The 22302-nt window shown below is 45.3% G+C and overlaps 1 protein-coding gene across 1 annotated transcript in view; it reads right to left on the reverse strand.

Annotated features, from left to right (window-relative positions):
• Positions 1-16657: 16657 nt before the first annotated feature.
• Positions 16658-22302, reverse strand: part of dctd (dCMP deaminase) — a 39494-nt gene continuing 33849 nt past the window's right edge. The window contains exon 6 of the mRNA XM_012836934.3: positions 16658-17535. Coding sequence (XP_012692388.1) covers positions 17454-17535 — 82 coding nt within the window. The 3' untranslated portion in view covers positions 16658-17453. The remainder of the gene's footprint in view (positions 17536-22302) is intronic.

The following is a 22302-nucleotide window of genomic DNA, read 5'->3' on the forward strand; positions in this document are numbered from 1 at the left end:
ACGGAGAGACAGATTGATAGAGAGAGAGAGGGAAGGATTAGCAGGGAGGGAGGGAGCTATTAGCATTGATCTTTTCTGGATGGGCGAAGGGTGGCCCTGGTGCTCGGAGGTGATCTTTAGTTGCCTGCTCTCCTGCTATGAGTGGAATGGGCCTGTGCATCTGGCAGACTTTATCACCAATACTGATGATGGCCTGCAGTGGCCTAATGAGCACAGCCAATGCCAGAAGCCTCACATTTAGATATTCTCCCTGGCCAGTGGTGTGGATGTGTGTTTGTGTATGCATGTGTGTGTGTGTGTGTGTGTGTGTGTGTGTGTGTGTGTGTGTGTGTGTGTGTGTGTGTGTGTGTGTGTGTGTGTGTGTGTGTGTGTGTGTGTGTGTTTGTGTATGCATGTGTGTGTGTGTGTGTTTGTGTGTGTGTGTGTGTGTGTGTGAGAATGATGTTACCGCTGTGTCTCAACCACACACCTATTTATCATTCTCATCTCCTCAGATGCTCAGCCATAACCTCAAAAAACATCTATCCTTTTAAAATGAAGTCCCCAAGGGCACAGAATCTCTGTGTATTATGCAATGCTAATACATCAAACCATTCTGTACACCATAATTCAGCACTAAAACTTGGATATCCTGTCCGGAATGATGACTTCATTGGCCATAAATCAGAGAATTGTGGGGGAAATGTTTTAAAAATATTTTCATTGTGGACTCTCCGCGTCGATATGAAATCCTTCTGCTTTTTATAGTCATGAGTGCTCACAGGTGCGCTCTGTAGCAATCAGTCTGTTTGTGTCTATAGATCATGTACTTGTGTTGGAAAAATAGTAGCAGTCCCTGGGAACAAAACAAGCTCGGAACACATCATGAGCTGTGGAATGAGAGCTCCATTGAAAAAGCAAACAAGGTGAAAACGAGTTGTTCAGCAGCAAGGTAGAGAGAGAGAGAGAGAGAGTGAGAGTGAGAGAGAGATAGAGAAGGACGGAGGATTTATATGAGCTCTACACCGTCAGTGAAGAGGGCTGGAAGTGTTAATTACCGGTTCCAGGTCCTGTCTGACCCGCTGGGCAGATGCTGGCTAACTCTGCCACTGCTCACCCCACCCTCATGCAAATCAGGAGAGGTGGCCTCACATTAGCCAGGTCGATCATTAGACACATTGCCATGGCAACAGCTGGGCCTCATCATCTGGGCAGCATTATCTCCGAGTAGCTGGCCAGCGCGTCAATCGGCGAAGAGATTTGTCTAGTTCTCGGCGGGTGTCAGCACGCAACACTGTCTACCTGCAATGATGAAGAGCGCTATCTGCATAGACCGAATTGATTTGTGCGGATTCGGGCAATTATCAAACATGAGTTCTTGTCCAAACCGCTTAGATGAAATTGCACTCGACTCCACCACCTAACGGTAAGTGACAGGCCGTATTAATCACATCATCTGCTCCATCACACCCTTGTGGAGCCGTGAATAAAAAATAGTATTTATTTGTTCCACTCTTGTGTTGTTGTTGTCTTTGTTGTAGTTCTCTCTCTCTCTGCACAGGATGCCTGGCTGCTAGGGTGCTCCGAGAGTAAGTTGAGTCTTGAGTATACCTTGTTCACACATAAGCACCACAGCACCTTTCCCCAAAACAAACAGCATGAGCATGAAGATGCACTCCAGACAGCCAAGCTCAGAGGCAGAATCAATCGCTTCCTTGTGTGCGATGGGCTCTTGTCCACAGAGACACGGCAGGCAAAACAGTGTTGACCCAGCTGAGAGAAGAGGCAGTGGGGTGGGTGGGGAGGGCTTGCGGGCCTGGTTAGGGTGGGTCTGCACCTCCCAGAGGGAGAGGTGGGAGGGAAGTAAGGGGGCTGTGGACAGAGACAGGCTGGGGCAGGGTGGCCTCAGCTGGGCCATGTACTCACAGGGAGGCCCAGGCTGCTCATTAGCTAAAGGCCAGTTGTTTCAGAGGCTCTCTTAATTTTGATTGATGGCTCCAGTGAGTAATGGTAGGTGACTGGTGCCGTCGCCATGGTTATCTAGTGAGGTGATGATGCGTGTCATGCAGTGGAGGTGGGTGAGAAAATGTTGCCTGCGGATGTGAGTGTGTGTGTGTGTGTGTGTGTGTGTGTGTGTGTGTGTGTGTGTGTGTGTGTGTGTGTGTGTGTGTGTGTGTGTGTGTGTGTGTGTGTGTGAGCATCCATGTGTGTGTGGTTAGGATGTGTGTGTGTGTGTGTGTGTGTGTGTGAGCATCCATGTGTGTGTGGTTAGGATGTTTGTGTGGATGTGTCTATGTCCTGAATGGGGGGGCGGGGGGGTAGGTGTTAGACATTTGTTGTCTCTAGGGTAAGATGGTAAGAATCGAGGGCAGCCTGCTCCATTAGCCCAGAAAACACTGTCGCCTTCTTCGCCCTTTCCACAGACAGACCTGACCTTACCAGCTGTGTTTAAAACTAAAGGTTCTTCCGCTGTGAAGCAGAGGCGCTTTTCATGAAATCCTACAGATATGAGCGAATAGTCTCACATTAGATTGTAAGAATTGGCCCCCTCCCCTTCCAGGCTTATCACTCTAATTCCAGATGTCACGTTTGATTTGATAATGGCCTCTTCCTCCCAGTTTTTGTTGCCGGTGATGTCAACCACTGCAGATTTAGAATGATAAATCATAGTATTTATCACAAAATGGCCACTCTTCCTAGGGAGGCACTGATTGACTTTGATCATCCATCACAGGATCTTTTTTTCCAGCCACAGATGGGAGACAGGAAGGAAGGATCAATCAAAAACAGACTTTAATGGCTGTTGTAGATACTCGCATCTCATGGAAAGATCAATCCAAGAGTCAGGCAGAGAAAGAGAGAGAGAGAGAGAGAGAGAGAGAGAGAGAAAAAGTGAGGCCGGGAGAAAGACAGACCTAAAAGCGACAGAAAGAGGGTGAGAAAGAGAGACAACAGCCATAAAGTGAAGAGGGGGTGAGACAATAGGAAGCATTGACATTGATAGCATAGGCAGAGCAAAAAAAGACAGAGAGGAAAGCGTTTGTGTACGTGTTCACATTCTGTCCTGGTCTCTACCTCCAAAGGGCATACAGCCCCAGAGGCCATACAGAGAGGAATGAAAGTCAGAGCGGTGTCAGATGAAGACATCCCCAGAAGACAACCGAGACATTCCTCTGAACGCCGCCGCCATGTCCTCTCCGCGGCGGTCCCTTGGGGGCGTTGGTTGGGCTGAGAGCGGCTGAGCACAGGCAGGGACTATGGCAGCTCTGAACTTTGCAACGGGGTAAGGCAGCCCACCCATGCAATCACGATTAACATCTGAAACTGCCAGACTGGCAGAGACAGAAAGAATGAGAGAGAGAGAGAGCAAGGGATGAAAGATGGAAAAGAGACTGAAAGTGGGGGGAAAGAGATGGAGCTACACGAAGATAAGCAAAAAGAATCAAAAAGATAAATGTAAAGAAGGGAGAACCATGCAGACGGAGCAACAGAGGCTGGGCTTTAAGTGTGGCACAGTGATGCCCTTAAGACAGATAGGACTTGGGCCCATGCACAGTGATGCCCTTAAGACAGATAGGACTTGGGCCCATGCACAGTGATGCCCTTAAGACAGATAGGACTTGGGCCCATGCACAGTGATGCCCTTAAGACAGATAGGACTTGGGCCCATGCAAGACCGAACAGGAACAGAACTGAATACAAACGAAACTTTACATTCCTTAATATTGTGCTTTTTAGACTAGTCCTAAAAGTAGATAAGTACTTTTACCAGTTGACTGAATACTTCCTGGTGTTCTAGAACTATTCCAGTGAAACTGTAAGTTCCAGTGGTGAACGATGATAGAATGCTCTACGTATGTCACTGTGTGTGTCTGCTGCCTGCGGTATCCCATCCCTGGCCCCTCGGTGTCTGTGTTTAGGCTATGCAGTGAGATCCTACTCATTCTCCTCAATAAACAGTCACAGGCCACGCCCCGCTGACCACAAATATCCAGTTATAACACTGTGTTGATTACTGCCAACAGCAACACTGCACTGTTTGGTAATGTCTGCAAAAACTCTGACCTCCTGCAACCATGGAGACAAGAAGACAGATTAGAGGGAAAAGTAGACGGTGATTCTAGCCAGAAAGGGATTGTGTGCATAAATCATAGACACAGGCAAGCATATAGGCACACACCGTGATCAATATGTAGACTATTTGTGAATTCCTTTATCTATCTATTCTACTGTGCGCTGATATTGAGCAGGGCATATCGTGTTTATTATTTCAAATTCCTCACAGCTTTCCCAGGGACCAGACGTTCAGGTCTCCTGTCAATGGGATTTCACTGTTTTAATTCAACAGCCTTTAGCACTTGGCTTCACTTCTTTGTTGTATTGTTGATTTGAATATCGTTTTTTTTTTTTTATTTCTTCTCTTTTTTTCTGTGGTACATTGAATGTATTTGTCCCTTGAAGGGGTTTCTGTTCTTTAACAAAGACGTGCCTGTGTTTAAGGCGGAGGGATAAAAAAGAACTGCCTCTCTGGCACTTTTCATGCCAAGATGCCTGATTCTCCCAAGTGGAGTTTAGATTTTCACTGAGGTGGAGAGCTGTTTTAGCCTCAAGTACAGAGAGAGAGAGAGGGAGAGCGAGAGAGAAAGAGAGAGGGGAGTGGACAAGAAGTTGGAGACTGGGGAAGGGTGGGAAACAGACAGAAAAAGGGGGGATGGAAGAAGGGCAAGAGGAGACATAGAGTAGAGGTAGAAATGAGACAGATGAAAAAGGGGGAAAGTGCAAGGCAAAGACACAACCAGCGGTGTTAAAAAGGGAGTGTGTAAAAGAGAGTGTGACTGTAAGCGGAGAGAGAGAGAAAGCTCATTAGAGCCTCACTAGGGACACATTACCATTCATAATTGGTACATGGAAACCTGTCTCATTTATATTTCATCAGGTTGTTGAGTGACGGTTTAAGCAATTAAACAGTGTGTGCATTGAGGTGCCCAGAGAAGGGAAATCAAACAGCTCAGCACCCAATAACACAGCCTACTACAGCATGTTACAAAGACTACCCTCTGTCCAATGTTAGCCTGCCAATCATAGAAACACTGCACACAGACAAGACCAAATATAGACTGGGAATGGAACAAAGCCTACACATGTGTGAGCACGCTCATATACGTGGACCTGACAGGTTCCAGTCTATTCTCCTGATTGTGTTTAATGTAATGGCGCTAGTCGTGTAGCATACTGACAGGTTTCTTGTCACAGGTGTTGATTGAACATGCCATTACATTAGCACATAGGCTGTAAACACAATCTGGAAAAGCAGGAGCCCTAAACACACCTTAGGACAGGGAGGGGTCCAGTGGAGCCCTGGCTGGGTGAACTGTGCAGCTCAACCGCTCGCTGTCTCCTGCCTTCCTGAGCTCTCAGGAAAAGAGAAGAAAAATGCTTATTTTGTCAGCACTCAAGATAACAAACCCAGATAAGCTCATGTTTGAAACGATAAAAGAACTATTGAGTTTGTGCCAAAAAGGCCAACGAGTCCGAGGCTCTTATGAGCCCAGACCTGAGAGTGTTGAAAGGAATTTGTCTTTGAAAAGTACAAGCCGCACTTCTTTTTTTCAGCACGGTAACAGCTCAATCCAAAATGTCAAAGTTAATAGATGTGAAACAGCAAGTAAAAACCATGCGTGCCTATTAACTAAGCAGCATACCCTGTTTGAGCCAAATGACTGTCAGACAACCTGGCATGGGTGCAGACATCACTGATGGTCAAACGCATACTCCAGTCTTCAACAGAGATCCTTATCTGCAGTGTAAACCTGCAGATCTCTTGCTCATTTTACATAAGTATATTTATATATATTATATATTATTCATGTAAGTATATTTATATATATACTGTATATATATCTAAATATACTTACATAAATAATGTTATTTATATATACTATATATATATAATAATAACAAAATTCTGGCCCATTCACTCCAAGTCTGTGAAATGGGGTGCATGTCCCTTAGCATTTTACAAGAGAGACCTTCCTACATATACCTTAAGGCTGAAGCCATGTTTCTGGAATCAATTATAGGAATCTGGAATCAACACATAGTTTTGAGCATGTGTTAGATGAGTATGATGGATATGACTCAGATTGGAGTGCAGGTGATTATTGTTAGAAAGAACATTGATACTATGCAAATCAAAATAAGAAAAGGACCCAAACGAGGACGGCTATAGGCTAGACGTTACTCATAGATTTGTATGTCAGGGATTAAAAATGAAGGGCTAATTCATTCACACCGATGTCTTGCTTTTTATTTAATGAAACACAAAATGTAATCTGACACATACCTTTGTTTTACAATGCTGTCAGTGCATACGTCCATACGTCCATCCAGTGCATACCTCCAGACCAACCTTATGAAAGTATGTCTTAAAGACGGTACACCTTAGCTAAGGATGTTCTGTGGAACATTTTTAAACCTTAAGGTACGGCCTAAATTATAATTTACAAATGATGTAACTCTGGGATTTGTGCCACAGAGCCACAGGTCACAAGTTCAAAATAAAAGGGAGAGAGGGTAAAGAGGGAGGAAGGGACAGAGAGGGAAAGAAAGACAAGACGAACAGAGGGAGAGGAAGGGACGGAGAGGGAGAGGAAGACAGGATGAACAGAGGGAGAGGAAGACCTGAATGGTTTTGAAGCTATACAGGTCAAAGACTGAATGGATAAAAGCATCCCTCCGACCAGCCAAAACCTTCTGTCCCTTAAGAGAGATGGCATTCAGGTGAGGGCACACAACAGTGGCGTGATGACTATGTGATGACTGCGTGATGACTGCTGAGGGTTTCTTCAGTGGCATGTGCTGTGTGCTCATGTGAGTCATTAAAAGGCCAACCACAGAAAACTACAGTCGTGCATGAAAAGCACCATGACTAATCAGCTTGTCATGAGTCCTTTTAATGGTTTTTGCCTGTTCTTAAATGCCTTACACATGTACAGGGCTTTGGTCAATCCAGTCATGCTATTGGGTTTCCAGCATCCTGAGTTCTTCCCTGCATGCACAGTCCAACCACTAAGGGGCATGGCAATTGTTTAATTAGTTCAGGCAGGTCTGTCCAGGATGGCCCAGAACAAAAACACTCAAAGCTCACGGCAGAGGCTTTGACGCCAGTGTGATTAGCATGACCTCTGTCACGCTTTTTAAGGCCCCTAGTGAAGCTGGATTGTTGTTGATTTATGAGACTGAGTAAGATGAGTGTTTGTTTTCCGTGCTCCTTCTATTCATGGGGTGTGGTTTCTTTCAAGTGCGTCTTGTCTTTGATCATGCGATTGCCATGGCGATTGCCATGCTGACAGTAGATTTGAGTTCATTTGTCAAACAGGAGACAAAATAAAAACGTAGACTTCATATCGTTCTGGTGCTGTGAAATGTGAGTAATCCAAGCGTGGATGACATCAAAGTGTCACAGTAATGTTCAGAGAATGTTTCCTGGCTTTTAATGAGGGTAAGTGACATCAAATTGAGCAAATAAACTGGAGGTAAAGTGTATCAAAGCCTGATCGTAGTGTGTGTGTGTGTGTTCTTTTGTGATTCTTTAAGATGATTTTGGATGCACATATGTTGGTTCATTTATTTATATATATTCTTTTTATATTTTTCCAGGGTTCCATGGGAAGGATGTGACAACCCATTGGCTGGATTTGCTTTCTCTTGTTTTTGTGCACACAGGCACTGTAGTACAAACACAAACACACACCTTTTCCTGACGTTGAGAAATCAAACCACATGATAACAGCAAAATGCACTATTCAGGATATCCAAACCTTTGCCATTTTAATGTCTGGAACTGGTGTGTGTGTGTGTGTGTGGTGTGTGTGTGTGTGTGTGTGTGTGTGTGTGTGTGTGTGTGTGTGTGTGTGTGTGTGTGTGTGTGTGTGTGTATGCTTGGAGACTAAAGTGTTATTTGTGTGAACTGCTTCAGGGGTAAGCCTCTGCTGAAAATCCTGTCAAATTAAACGGCACAGATGGGGAAACTGCACTGCTGTGTGTCCGCCCAATGAAAACACGCGGTTGTGTTTGTTTTGACATGGTGCCTGGGATGACAGAGCCCTCACGGTGATGTGTGTGGGAATGGACGTTCAGTCGCTCATGACTTTAGCAGCAGAATGCCCTCTGACTCCGGCTGGACTGCGGTGATAATGTCAGCTCCGTGCACTCACGGAATGGCTAATGTCATTCTCACAGCATAGCGAGTAACTCTAGTATCTGGCCACGACAAAGAGCACACAGTGTGTGTGGGTTATTACGGAGTTTCATTACAGGGTAAGCCACTAAAAGAGTAGGGGAGGAAAGAAGAGGTAAGAAATCGCTCTCTTGAAACACGATTCCTTCCAGCTGCGCTGTTGCACAGAGGCAAGCTTTTCCAAACACCACCCTTCGGCAGGAGAGGTCATTACTCCTCCACACCGGCGTCGCTCTGCAGGGGATGGGACCTGGCCGCGGGGTTGGGGGGGGGGGTGGCGAGGGGAGTGAGGGAGTGACTCAGCTAAATGACACGGTCATTTAGCCTTTGGCTAGCGCAGCCCAGCGTGGTTCAGCCCAGCATGGCTCAGATTGGCTTGGCTTAGCTTGGCCTGGCGTGGTGGAGGTGGTCATTGTCCAGATCATGTTCTGTGCCCACTGCGAGCCTCCCTGAGCCGCAGCCAGCTCTCCTTCCCCTCTCCAGCACCCCTTAGCCCCCAAGCCCAACCCACGGCAATTAGACAGCCAAACTGACCAGAGGAGAGCAGGAAACCAAGCCACCAACAGCTCAGGCAGGGGGGAAGATAGAGGAGAGAGGAAGCGAGAACAGAGATGGGGGAAAAAGATAGATGGGAAACAAGAGTGAGAAGAATTGATACAGAGAGAGAGAGAGAGAGAGAGAGAGAGAGGGTAAAAGAGATATCCTGCAACTTGTTAACGGTAAGCGGAGAAGAGGCAGATAGCCTGTACTCCCCGCTCGGCCCTCCCTTACTCATTTCTTTATCGGAAACAGCACTTCTTTGAAGCCCTTGATTTTTTTTCCCTCTCTGTTCACAGATTAAGGGAATCAGTTACACGTGTGGCATCAGTGATGGAAATGAGAGGAAATGAGAGCTCGTTAAGGAGGCTGAATGCTATTTTAAAAACAAGCCCCTTTTTCTTCCTGTTTTGCACTAAGACCAATGAGCATCCTCACGATATTGTCCTCAACACCACCACCGCCGCCAAGCATTGTTCATTTCCTTCCACTCAGGCCCATTCAAACGAGCGAGGCACATTTACTCTGGTATTTAGTCTGCCATGTTGTGAACACACAGGGGTGATTCACTCCTTTGATACAGCTCCCTGATTGAGGCCATTAGCCAGTGAAAGCGGCGTCTAAAGGGTGAATGCTATTGTACTGACAAGGCAGGTTCAGACTGCAGGTTCAATTAATGCTGCTTCCATCCACAGTAAATTGTCGAGAGTCAGCTGCCATGCCAGTGTTGTTTTCTCTAGCATTTGGAACACACATTCTCTCTTTCTCTCTCACTCTCTCACACACACACACACACACACACACACACACACACACACACACACACACACACACACACACACACACACACATTCTCTCTCACTCACTCACATACACACACACACACACACACACACACACATTCACAGTTGACTCCCATCCATCTTTCCAAAATCTAAGATGGCCTCCAGTGCTCAGACCCACAGAGGGAACCATGATTTGTAAACCTCAATGGTATGTCTGCGTTCTTGCCAGAGGACCGCGGCCAAATAATAATCATTAGGGCCTAATCCTTCAGACTCAGGGGCCCAGCGGAGGCTGCACACTGACCGCTGCCCTAAACTTCACCAACCTGGCCACCCTGCAGCTTCAGGCGCACACACAGACCCCACCGCACACCCTACATTCTTCACTACATGAGCACTCTGGGATTGGCTGGTGCTCTGACGGACATCTCCAAATCCCTCTCGGCACCAATCAGAAGCCATGTTCCGTCACGGTCAGGTTATCAATGGGGCCCACAGACCCCTCACAGCCTGACTGTGGGGTGGATTCTTTCTTTTTGTTGTTGTGGTCTCATTTGCACCCCACCCCCCACCACCCACTAACATATCGTCTTATATTCCTCCTGAGCCTCTCAAGGTCATTCCAGACATAGAACGTTGGGTTAGGCCGAGCTGGGAGGGGGAGTTTCTGCTGTAAAAACATCGGCCCTTGCTATTAGCATCTGCGAGGTGCTCTCGTGCGCACCGCTGCTGCCCTGGAATGCAGGCGATGTTTCATCGGTGATGACACAAGCCTGCCGAGAGCCCCGACAGCAGGCTGTGGGATTTATGGCCAAGGGGGGGTGATGAGGGGTGGAAAGCATAACAGAGCGTCCATTAGGGGAGAGTCCCCCCGCTCCGCACTACGCTTGCGATGGACCAAGACCATGTGCTGAGTGAGTCCATACGTCTAGAACATGGACCATGTTGTTTTTTTTAAAGCCAGAATATGGTAGATACATCATTATTAGGCCCCAAGTCCATTTTTTTTACAGAGCAAACATATTGTGTAGGTGGGAAATAGTGGGGGTGAGGTCAGAATATTAAATAAGAGAGAGAGAGAGAGTGAGAGAGAGAGAGAGAGAGAGAGAGGAAGTGAGTGAGAGGGAGAGAGAGAGAGGAAGTGATTGAGAGTGAGCGAGAGGGAGAGAGGGGAAGTGTGTGAGAGAGAGAAACAGGAAAGACAAAGGGGAATGGCCACTGTGTGCATAGTGACACAAGATCAAGTCATCATGGTGAAGTTTGCTCTCACTGAAAATAAAGTGACGAGACAATTTGCTCGGTAATACCCCAGCGATTAAAGGCTGGGCATACCTTCACAGTGTGACTTACCTCCACTGCTATGGGAAGGAAGGCAGAAAGACAAAAGGCATCCGGATAATGACTAAAAGCCAATGAATAAATTTCGGTGTTTCCTTGAGCTCCTGCCTTTGTTCTCTCCGTTCGCATAGGCTTCCGAGCAAGAATGAATGTGGCACATAAAACAAAATAAAAATACAGAGTCCATCTTTATGAAGCTGTCACCTAAGTTGGGTTCCCATGAAATTAAAGCTGTAACTACCAGCAGTGTTTTATAATGACTTGTCAGGGGAAAATATTTGAAAGTCACTGAGAAGCTGTTGGGCTGTCATTTTTTTCTCTCCCTTTGTGAATGTCATCACAGAAGTGTCCATGCTATATCTGCTTCAGGGAGTGTGCGAATCCCACCACACAAGCATCACATTTTCCTTTATTGGCTTCATATATCATATAAGTCCATGCTTTAAAAAAAGATCTTAAGAAAGAGCTCTGACTAGCATTAATATAACTAAAGCCAGGCAGGCTGGTCTATCAGAGAGGGATCTTAAGTGCTATCACACATCCGTTTCCCAAAAGATAGGATTTCCTCCTTATTTTAATCCCTTGTTCCTTCCACTTTTTCGGAGACGGCTTTCGACTGGAGCCTTTTCTCAGCCGTCACACGTTCCTGAGAGGCGAGCGATGTGTCACGCATAACTGTGCGTTAGAATGAGCCACACACACCCGCCAGGAAGACGTGATCTCCCCGTCAGGAGCACATTTCCAGATCTGTCACACATACATGTACACACACATACACCCTATCATCATCATCATCGTTGTCCCCGTCCTCCTCCTCCTCCTCCTCTGCCCACCCTTGTAATGGCCCATGCCTGTTTTGCTTCGGTAATGAGACACAGACAGCAGCCCCTGCTAAGCCACTGTATTGTTCCTTCATTCACTCAGACTGACATTGCAGTGTAATGATAATTTGTGTTCCACATGATGGGCCGTATTAAAAGGAAAAATGCTGGAAGCCACTGGTTTGGCTACAGCTGTCATCGTGATGTAACCTAAAGAAATAGTCGTGTTGGGAAAATTGGAGAAAATGGGCGCCATCACGCATACATCTCTCCTCACTAAGCTTTATGTAGAGATACCCTCGACTCATGTGTTGAATGGCACTGTAACTAAAGCTATCCTGCCTTCTCTCAACAGCTCTCTGATGGTGTCTAAATTGGCGCGATAAAGGGCCACAATTAAGGGGAATCAGAGCTAAAGCCAGGAGACTCTGAGGCTCGGAGGGGTCATGCATGACAGCCACCGATCCATATGGAGATAAAGAACAGACACACACACACACACACACACACACACACACACATTCTCCATATCCACCTCCACATACAAACACCCACAGGACAGAGAGCCCGTCTGTCAGACTGATAAAACAATCAATCCACAACACAGAGCAGTCATCAGTCTCACTTTGCTGGACTGGGAACAGTGACAGCTTCATCCAGTTCAGGAGTTCATTTCATGTGTGGTGGAAATGCACTCCAGTGACCCTACAACATCAAGACGGTCTCATTAAAGGTGTGAATTCCATGGGTTTTCTTTAATGGTGCAATTCTGAAGGAACTGTGAAAATATTTTCCCCAACATTCTTCTGCCTTATGCAGGGCCTGGAGAAGGTAAACAAATGCAATAAAATGCCTGAAACCAAAGGGAAGACACACTGAATGCAAAGGAATGCTGGAATACAAGAATAAATGAGTGCAAGGAATAAAAAAAACATTTTCCTATTTTGACTAAACTGCACCTCTTAAAGTCCCTGTCTAACCCAGGCTTAGTGTATTTTTTATTTCTAAGAACTGAAGTCACTACAATTATGATGTGCTGTAAGTAGAAAATGTGATTGTATGTGTAAAAAGCACTGCATTGCTGCATTGTGATTTTCACACACCTTAAAACATGTAATCTGACATACAGTACTTTCCGATATACTTGGATGAAGGGTTATAATCAGTTTGGGCAGATATTGCAGGGAGGATCATACTGTTACCTGGCAACACGGTGTAAATGGCCATGTTCACTGTGTATATAAATACAGAACACATACTTATGCACAGAACAAATAGGACACTTGACTGTTGGCCATTTCTTCCCTCCTCACCCACTGAATTAACATCCTCATCTGAGCGGTTTGAAATGGGATCTGTGAGTTGGTCCGTGTGTGTGTGAGGAAAGACAGAGGGAGAGAACAGAGAGAGAGAGAAAGAGAGAGTATTTTGGACAGCCGACAGACAAAAAGAGCAAAAGGCTGGCCGCATGAGAGCCGCCCAGTTTCCATTCTGAGCTTTGAGTGACTCACCTGTCTTCCCACCTGGGAGCCATAACACTCAGTCTACAGCTCCGGCCATATTTCACACACCCTTGCTTGCAAGTGTAAGTGTGTGTGTGTGTGTGTGTGTGTGTGTGTGTGTGTGTGTGTGTGTGTGTGTGTGTGTGTACGTGTGTGTGTGTGTGTGCAAGGGTCTGTTTTATTTTTTATTGTAAGTGCAGACATAACTCACGTAGGACAGCGGACTGGAAACATTTCTTCACGGCAGAATCAGACCAAAGGCAAATCGAGCAGAGAGACAGAACTGATGATAGCATCCAGACAGATCTCTCCGCAGCATGTGTCTGCCTGTCTGTCTGTCTGCTCTAACGACTGGCTCCCCAGTGCCACAAGCGCATGTATGTCATCTGTACGGGGATGACACAGTCATTCCTGAAAGGCAGTGTGTCAGTGGAACACTCCTGAGAGAAACCCCACCCATAAGAGATCAAGTTACCCGCAGTGCGAGGTATTCCTCCGATGGAGAGAACAGCAGAAGACTCAGTCCATGTCAAATCACCAGAGCTCAGCGGCACCTCAGAACCTGCAGCTGCGAGACCAAAAGAGTTAACACGTTGTCTGTTTAGTTAAGAGGACCCCTCGCTCTGATCATAGCCAGGCTGAAGAGACAGCTCTGATTCAGCTCTTGATTCTATTAATGACAAAGGAATGAAGGAACAAGTTCGCGATTTCTAAATCCAACTACGCATTTCACTACGACATAAAGTTGCACATACTAATGTGAATAGGTCAACAGAGAGACCAAACTCTCCCTGCCTGTAACCACTAGAACAACAGTGTGGCCATGGTGGTATGAAACCACTTAAGACTGAGCAGAACCACAAAGCAGTGGCTTGAAAAACACTCCTCTCTCCAATGTAACACCTCCTCTCTGTGTCTCTGTGAGTGTGTGTGTGTGTGTGTGTGTGTGTGTGTGCGTGTGTGCTCCACACCTCCACGATCTTCCGGTCCCACTTCGCTCACCCCAGCCCCTCACGCGCCCTGGGCAAACTTTCCCAAGCAGCCGGGTCGAGGAGCAGGATAAGTGTCGGAAGCGTCCCTCAAAGCATGTCCCGGACGCCCATTTCCACCCCCTCCCTTTGCGCAGACCCTCGCGCCTTTAATCCACACACTTCTGAGGAGCCCATGCCCAGAGAACAGAGTGAAGGACATCATGTGAAGACAAAGGGAGAAGGTGGAGGGGGGTAGGGGGGGTTGACGAAAAAAAAAGAGAAGAATAAAGGTCAGGTGGGAAGAAAGCGAGGAGGAGAAAGAGAATTCCCAGAGGGCTCTTCTCTCCCTCGCCGGCTCAGTCCTGAGACGGTTCTGTATTAACACCCTGAAGATGAGACGCCGCGGAATCAATTACCCACCTCATCCCCTAGCCTCTGTTCTCAGCCACTTGTTCCAGGGCTGTGGAGAATGGAAATGTCAGGTTCCCTTTCATTATCAGCAGGAGCCCCCCCCGTACACACTCTCACTCACACTCACACACACACACACACACACACACACACACACACACACACACACAGACACAGACACACAGACACACACAAACACACAGGCCTACACAGAAAGAGACAGATGTGACCAAGTTATTTCAAATCTGGTGTGTGTGTGAGAGAGAAAGATGAATATGAAAGTAGATAGGTGAAGATGAAAGAAGATAGGTGGGTAAGTAGGCATGTAGGCAACTCTAAGATTCCCCTCCATACAAAATTCTCTCAAAGACAATTGAGTTTTCATGTGATGCCCCTGAAAAGGTAGTGTCCCTGCTATAGGCAAAAGTCTTTGAACATGTTAATTGTTAAAATGCTTGAACATTAGCCTACACATCACATGCATACCAGGCAAGAAACGTCCATGTTTAACTAGCTAATGTTAGAAAGATAACAATGTTATAGGTTCAATTTAATGTTCAGGCCTCGTCTATGGGGCAAAAAGCTAATGCTAGCCAGCATTTAAGTTTGTGTGTCAGATTAACATATACTGTCCGTTGAAGGGCTGGCTTACACATCAGTCTCTCCTGTTTCACATGTAACTTTAGTGTCTCATCTGATCTGTCATTCCTCAATGTATAGCATGACTTGCAGCACTCCTGAACTCAACAAAGACACAGCTCCATTTTGTTTAGTGCCATATTCACTGGACATTCTTTTGTAGAAGCCAATCACTTCAACTAGGTCCCAACCATACAGTCAAAAACCAGTCCAACCATTTATCATCTTGGTAAAAAATATATGAGAATGTAGCCTAGGTCTAATATAAATATACATATAACACAACAACTAATGAATACATCATCAACAGCATCAAGTTAGTAATATTGCTTTTTAAGTGAATATTTAAAAAAAGATACATAGTAAGCAACAGATCTAAGGATGAGCAAAATGTGTTAAAATATGTTATCTACCATCTCAATTGAATAAAGAAGAGAATATCTGTATAGCCTGTAATGTATAGGCCTTTGATTTGCTTTAGTTATTTGCGTTAACATTTGTGAATCATTTTGGTGTCATTGGTTTATATTAATTATGCTAAGAGATTCACATTTATAATATAATTATAATAACTGGCAAACAAGGCAAGGGGCCTGGAACAAGAACATACTGACTAAATTACCTGAATCTTATAAACACCAACTTCCAACACACATAAAATCTGGCAGAACTGTGTCCTTGGTAGCGCTCAAAATGAGTGAGTGTGTGGTTTTAAAGTGTGACCCATGCTGACTATGAGGACATTCTAAATCACAGCATTTTCCCAAAGATTCAAGCTTATACTACATGTTACATGGAGCCTGCACCAACGGTGTGTGCCAATAACTGTCATGAGTTTGCCCAAACTTTGCCAACAACAACACCATGACCTACCAACATGATTATAGATAATATTAGATTGCAGCACTTATAACCTCTTACAAAACATCAAAAGCCTTTTCATCTAAACGTTTCAAAATGTGAATATGACAATGACAACATGATTCAAGCAGATGTCCTAACACCTTTGTACTGTAAGCACACACACAGAGAATAGTCGCTGTATTGTTTGGTACCTTGGTTCAGGCGTTCGCTGGTAAGTGGGAGACAGAATTAAAGTGCAGCACCACTGTGCCACAGTAAGCATGTAATCATGATGTAATCATTCAATGACTAACGCCAGCCTGCAATGCAAAGGAGCAAGGACCCATTTCGCCCAAACTGACGCAATTCAGAGCACAATTCAACATCATTTCATGTGCCAAGGCTCTGGGCAGCCATTTACCAGACACTGGACACTACATTACAGCTGGTATTGATGTACCCGAGTCCTTTCAGGTGAGAAAAGGGACTGGTCACCCAAACCACAAAAAGTACAATGTAGTTCAGTACAATGCTATTGACTTGAGAGATATTCCCACTGATCACTCAATAATAATTTCACACAAAAAAAAACTGTGATTTGGTTTAGTTTATTTCATAACAGCTGCAATGTCCCACTGAAGATATATTTTGTGAGTGAGTATGTTGGATTTACAATCAGATATGCAATATGTGAGGTCTGAATGAGAATCATCATTTACATCAATGCATTCATAGTGGACAAAAGAAAGGTTTTTCAATGTACATCTGAACTTGGCTGTTAGGAGTTGAAAGTAACAATTTAAAAAAATACAGTAGTTCAGCGATAAACCTGGAAGAAGATTATATGTAATCACATTATACCTACCGTTATAAAAATGTAGTCCAAGAGCCTAAAAACAGACACAAACCCATTCATTTACAATGTAACTGAGGTGGACAAACTGTGTGCTACTGACAGCTTTACTTAGGTTTACAGCAATGTTGACACTTATTACATTTCAAGGCTTTAAAAAAAAAAAGTCTTAAAAAGTTTCTTTAAAAGTAAAAAAAAAAAAAGAAGTAAAATCCGACTCCAATGCCACCTCCCAATTCCCACTTGTTTATTTACAGCTGGTGTCAGAAGTTCAGGCACACACACACACGCACACACACACACACACACACACACACACACACCCCAGAACCAATTAGCATACAAAAAAAGCAGCGGCGTGTTAAAAGGAAAATATCAAAACATTCCACGCCGTCTCAAAGTCAGAGGTGCTTCTTCAGATGCGGTGCTTGTGTGCGGTGTGGTTGTGGTGACGCTGGGACAGGGCCGCCGCGGAGAGGGCCATCAAAGAGGTGCCGGTGCCGCCGCCGCCGCCACCCGCTCAAGGAGACCACGCTCACCCATTCAGGCTCTTCTCTCCCGAGTGGTTAATTGAATTAAAATCAATGACAATCTTGGTGCAACGCGGCACAAATTGTCTGAAACACAAACACACAGAGATGCACACACACACACACACACACACACACACACACACAAAGAGGACAAAAAAGTGTTTCTGTTAAAGAAAAAGTTTTCCTAAACTTTTCTCTAATAATGCTTTCATTTAAACTCACCAAAACCTGTGTGAAACAAAGAGCACGAAGAAGGGGTGGGCAACAGAAAGTGACCGGGGTGGGGGGAGGGACACTAGCAGTGGTTTAAAAAAAAAAAAAAAAAGCTTTCAAATTCACACCCCATCACTATAATCTCCCCCAGCAAGCGGAGCACTTTGAAGGAGCCAATTACCCAGAAGTCCACAGGGGAGAGGCTGAGGAGTGGTAGCACCTCCAGGAAGTAATGACCAGGGCCCGGAACCTTAGGCCCCGTGCTCCAGACCCCCCACTGAGACCGAGCCGCCCAGCAGGGGGGCAAACTCTCCTCTCAACCCCCTCCTTTCATCTCTCCTTCTCAGCATATCCCTCTCTCTATCCCTCTTTCTCTCTCCGTTCTCTCTTTCGATCCTTCACAGCACTCCTTCCACTGCATTTTGCCATTTTCCTTCACCAGCGTCCTTTTGTATGTGTGCTTTCTCTACATCCTTCCTCTGGGTTTTTCTACTCTTTCTTTGCTCATTTAACTCACTGTCATTTCATGCCCTTTCCCTTTCCTCCTTCTCCATGTGTGATGATCACTTCCCATGATCCTCTCTGTGCCGCACCTCCTCTCCTCTCCTCACCATCACTTCCCCCTCCTCTTCATTCTGTTCCTTCAGCTTAGAGATCCATCTTCCACTACTCTTTTCCAAATTCATTCTCTCCCCCACTACCATGACCTCTTTGTCATCCCTTGAAATACTCTCCATTACTCTGCATACCCTCCACCTCTCTCTTGTTTTGTCTTTTGTTTTCTCTTTCTGTTTCCGAGCGCTGGTTTTAACATTAGGGTTAGAACACTAAGGTAAGAGAGGACTCATTTACTGGGGTCTTAATTCTGTTCTCTCAGAGCACTTCATCCACAAACTTAGGTAAGGCCATAAGCAGCTCAGAACTCTTACACTGCTGTCAGCATTACTGTATGCCTTCAACACAAACACATGTCAGTATGCGGTCACACACACTTCCTCCAGACCCCCCCCCCAATACACACACACACACACACACACACACACACACACACACCTTTTCCAAGGGACTTAAGTGAATGGCCCATCTCACCTATATGAAAGGTCTGGAGATAAAGTGTAATGTGCAAATGTTTTTGTTTCTGGAGACTGTGAGGCACTGATGAATGATACATTCAGATGCACACAAAAAAAGGACATACTAGCACACCTGCCTGTTTTCATTAAATGGTGAATAGTGTTTTGGTGAATAAAAATAAAGCCCTCTAACAGTCTAATGACTGGGTCCGGTTTGGATTTGGCTGTACTCTGGGCACACACGTGTTGATTCATCGCTTTATGTTGTGGACGAGGAGAAACAAGAGCTCAAATGAAAGCCCTTCAATGTCAGTTCCAAGACGCCCTTATGATTTGTTGTTTGGCTTTCATTTCTTCTTTGTAGGTCAGGTGCCACCGGGTTAAAGAGGTGACTTTAAACCCACCACTGCGAGGAGGCCCTATTAAACGTGTGAATTACAGCTACTGCATAGCCTCGGGCTCGGCCAAAAATGGATCAAGAAACACAGGCAGGGGAGGGAGGCTGTGTGGGGGGGGCGGGACATACATGGGAGAGATTAAAGGATAGTTGTGGATGGGAAACGAACAGCACGTGTTCTCAGTGGTTCCCACATACAGGGCGACATTGAGAGAGAAATCGGAGAGGGTGTTGACCTCCAGAACCCCAGCTGACAGAATTCCCAATCTCAATTGGATTCTGCTTCCCTGTCTCGGTCTAGAGCCTCTGCATCATACTCCTCAGAGCCTAGCAATCATCTTCACTTACAACCTTTAATGGATTTCCGAGGCCTGTGTTTGCTTCGTTGCTATCCGACATATTCCTGAACCGTTAAACTTCCACATCTGCATTCACTTACATGTTTAAAATTTAACATCTGTCATTGAAAAGATTATTATTTATATAAATATTGCTATTTATATGTAATATATATCACCTTAAATTGGCCTTGGAGGGTAACCTCACCAACAACTTTTTTTTTATGCTTACAGAAAATTGATATACTGTATGACATTGTCAACTATTTCCTTTTTCTGAAGGTGTAAACAATGAGGACCTCTGCTATTATATTAACAGCCATTAGTAAGTACAGCATGTTTTTTTTAAGCTGGTGAGAGGGGAACTTGAAGCTGTGTGTGTGTGGGGGGAGGGGGGCTTATGAGGAGGAGCCTACATTATCAGTGGTGGGATATTCAATGCAACTCATTAGAAAACATGGGTACAATCTGTATCACTTTCCTAGTGGTCAGTTTATCAGTACAGTAGTGATGGGAAGTTCGGATCGGTTCTTTGAATCTCGTTCAGTAAAATTCCTGCATTAAAATATTGTGACACTAACACTAACAACATAACACTGTATCATGACAGTCTGGATGATTTGAAGTGGTCATTTATTATCACACTAGCATTCAATTATCACGGCAAACTATTACGCTGAACCCTAAGTAAAGCACAAAAAAGTTAAAATAAAGAAACCTGTAATTATTACTTGTGAAGGAATATCATTCACGTCTTACTAAACCTAGCCACGCAAAAGTGAACGAGGTAAACAAATCCTTTCTGTTTCCTCTTCTGAGCCTATGCAGGTCACGTGAAAAATTATCCTAAGATCCGTATCCGAAGACCCAGTCAAAATGAACGAATCATTTCTGTTTTCTCTAGCTACCAGTGCTGAGCCTATGCAGGTCACGTGGAAAATGAACGATGAACGAGATCTGATCTGTATCCGGCAGATGAACGAGTCGTTCACCTCCCGACCGTGTCTTCGGGTCAATGAACGATCCGGCAGATGAACGAGTTGTTCACCTCCCGACCGTGTCTTCGGGTAAATGAACGATCGGGAGGTGAACGATTCGTTCATCTGCCGGATACAGATCTTCGGGTCAATGTTTCGTTCTTCTGCCAACCGAGTCTTCGGATCAATGATTCGTTCATCTGCCGGATACGGATCTTTGGATCATTTTTCACGTGACCTGCATAGGCTCAGTACTGGTAGCTAGAGGAAACAGAAATGATTCGTTCATTTTTCGACACGGTCTTCGGATACGGATCTTTGGATCATTTCCCACGTGACCTGCATTCAACGAATCATTTCTGTTTCCTTGGCTGAGCTTATGCAAGTCCCGATGCGTGGCCACGAGAAAATGAACGAATCTTTTTTTGAGAGGACTCGTTACTCTCGAGTCCTTGTAAGGATTCGTTCAAAATGAACGAATCGTTCACGAACGACACATCACTACAGTACAGCAAGGCAATTTTCATCAGCACCTCCAACCCTCATATTGCAGGCAAGGCAGATATTAAAGAAACCCTCTGGCCAGTTATAGATCTGACAGAGAATCTACAAATAACTTTGACCTAGACGTCAATTCTCATAATACTTTTATGTAACTGCATTCTGTATATTTCCTTAGGGCTTCCCTTCAACCCTGTTCTCCGCCGATTTTTCACTCTGATTTCATTCCCTTTATTTCCAATATTTGACTTTACGCTCTGCATGCGCTTTGTAAAGCACTCTGGATACAGATCCGATTTTGAGGGACGTTCCCAAGATTTTATAATGAATTAGGCCCAGCTCAAGCTGGACAGTGTGAAAGCACTGTGACGCACTCCGAGTGCCGCAGCAAGGGCTAGGGGGGGCAAAACGCCTCAATCTATATGTGTGTGTGGGGGGGGGGGGGGGGTCCTTAGGTGTTGTGTGAAGGCCTCTACTCCAGCCAACATCAGCAGAGATGTGGGAAAGGGGCCAGTGGTCTGGGAGAAGATTAATACACTTCTAACTCCTTATCATGACCCTCCCATGCTTACACACACACACACACACACACACACACACACACACACACACACACACACACACACACACACACACTCTGACAATCATGTCAAAGCCAAATATTGCTGCTCCCAAAGAACACGGCGCTTGGCCGGGGGAGCCGTTCAGGAGTCCAATACAAACACAGATCATCATTTTTTTTTTTCTCCCTCTCCTCTCCTCATTTTTGAACAGCAGGTAGTTAGTGGCCACAGAGGCCTCCCACCACTGCTCACTACCCCCACTGATCCCAGTAGAGGTCATTAGCAGGGCCATGTTGCACCCCTGAAACAACCACCCCCTGCTGTACAGCCCAAAACAACACACTCACACACACTACCACATCACACACAGTGGTTTGTGGAGACACTGTTTTCCCAGTTCTGTGTTCCAATGGCATGTTGTGTTTGCTAATGCAAGTTTATCATTTTAAAAGGCTAACTGATCATTAGAATTTTCACAATTATGTTAGCACAGCTGAAAACTGGCCTTCTATAGACAAGTTGAGTATCTGGAGCATCAGCACTTGTGGGTTCAATTACAGGCTCAAAATGACCACAAACAAAGAACCTTCTTCAGAAACTCGTCAGTCTATTCTTGTTCTGAGGAATAAGGGCTATTACATGCGAGAAATTGCCAAGAAACTGAAGATCTCGTACAACGATGTGTACTACTCCCTTCACAGAGTAGTGTGAACTGGCTCTTACCAGAATAGAAAGAGGAGTGGGAGGCCCCAGTGCACAGCTGAGCACGAGGACAAATACATTAGAGTG

Source organism: Clupea harengus, chromosome 22, assembly GCF_900700415.2.
Source record: "Clupea harengus chromosome 22, Ch_v2.0.2, whole genome shotgun sequence".
Classification (NCBI taxonomy): Eukaryota; Metazoa; Chordata; class Actinopteri; order Clupeiformes; family Clupeidae; genus Clupea; species Clupea harengus.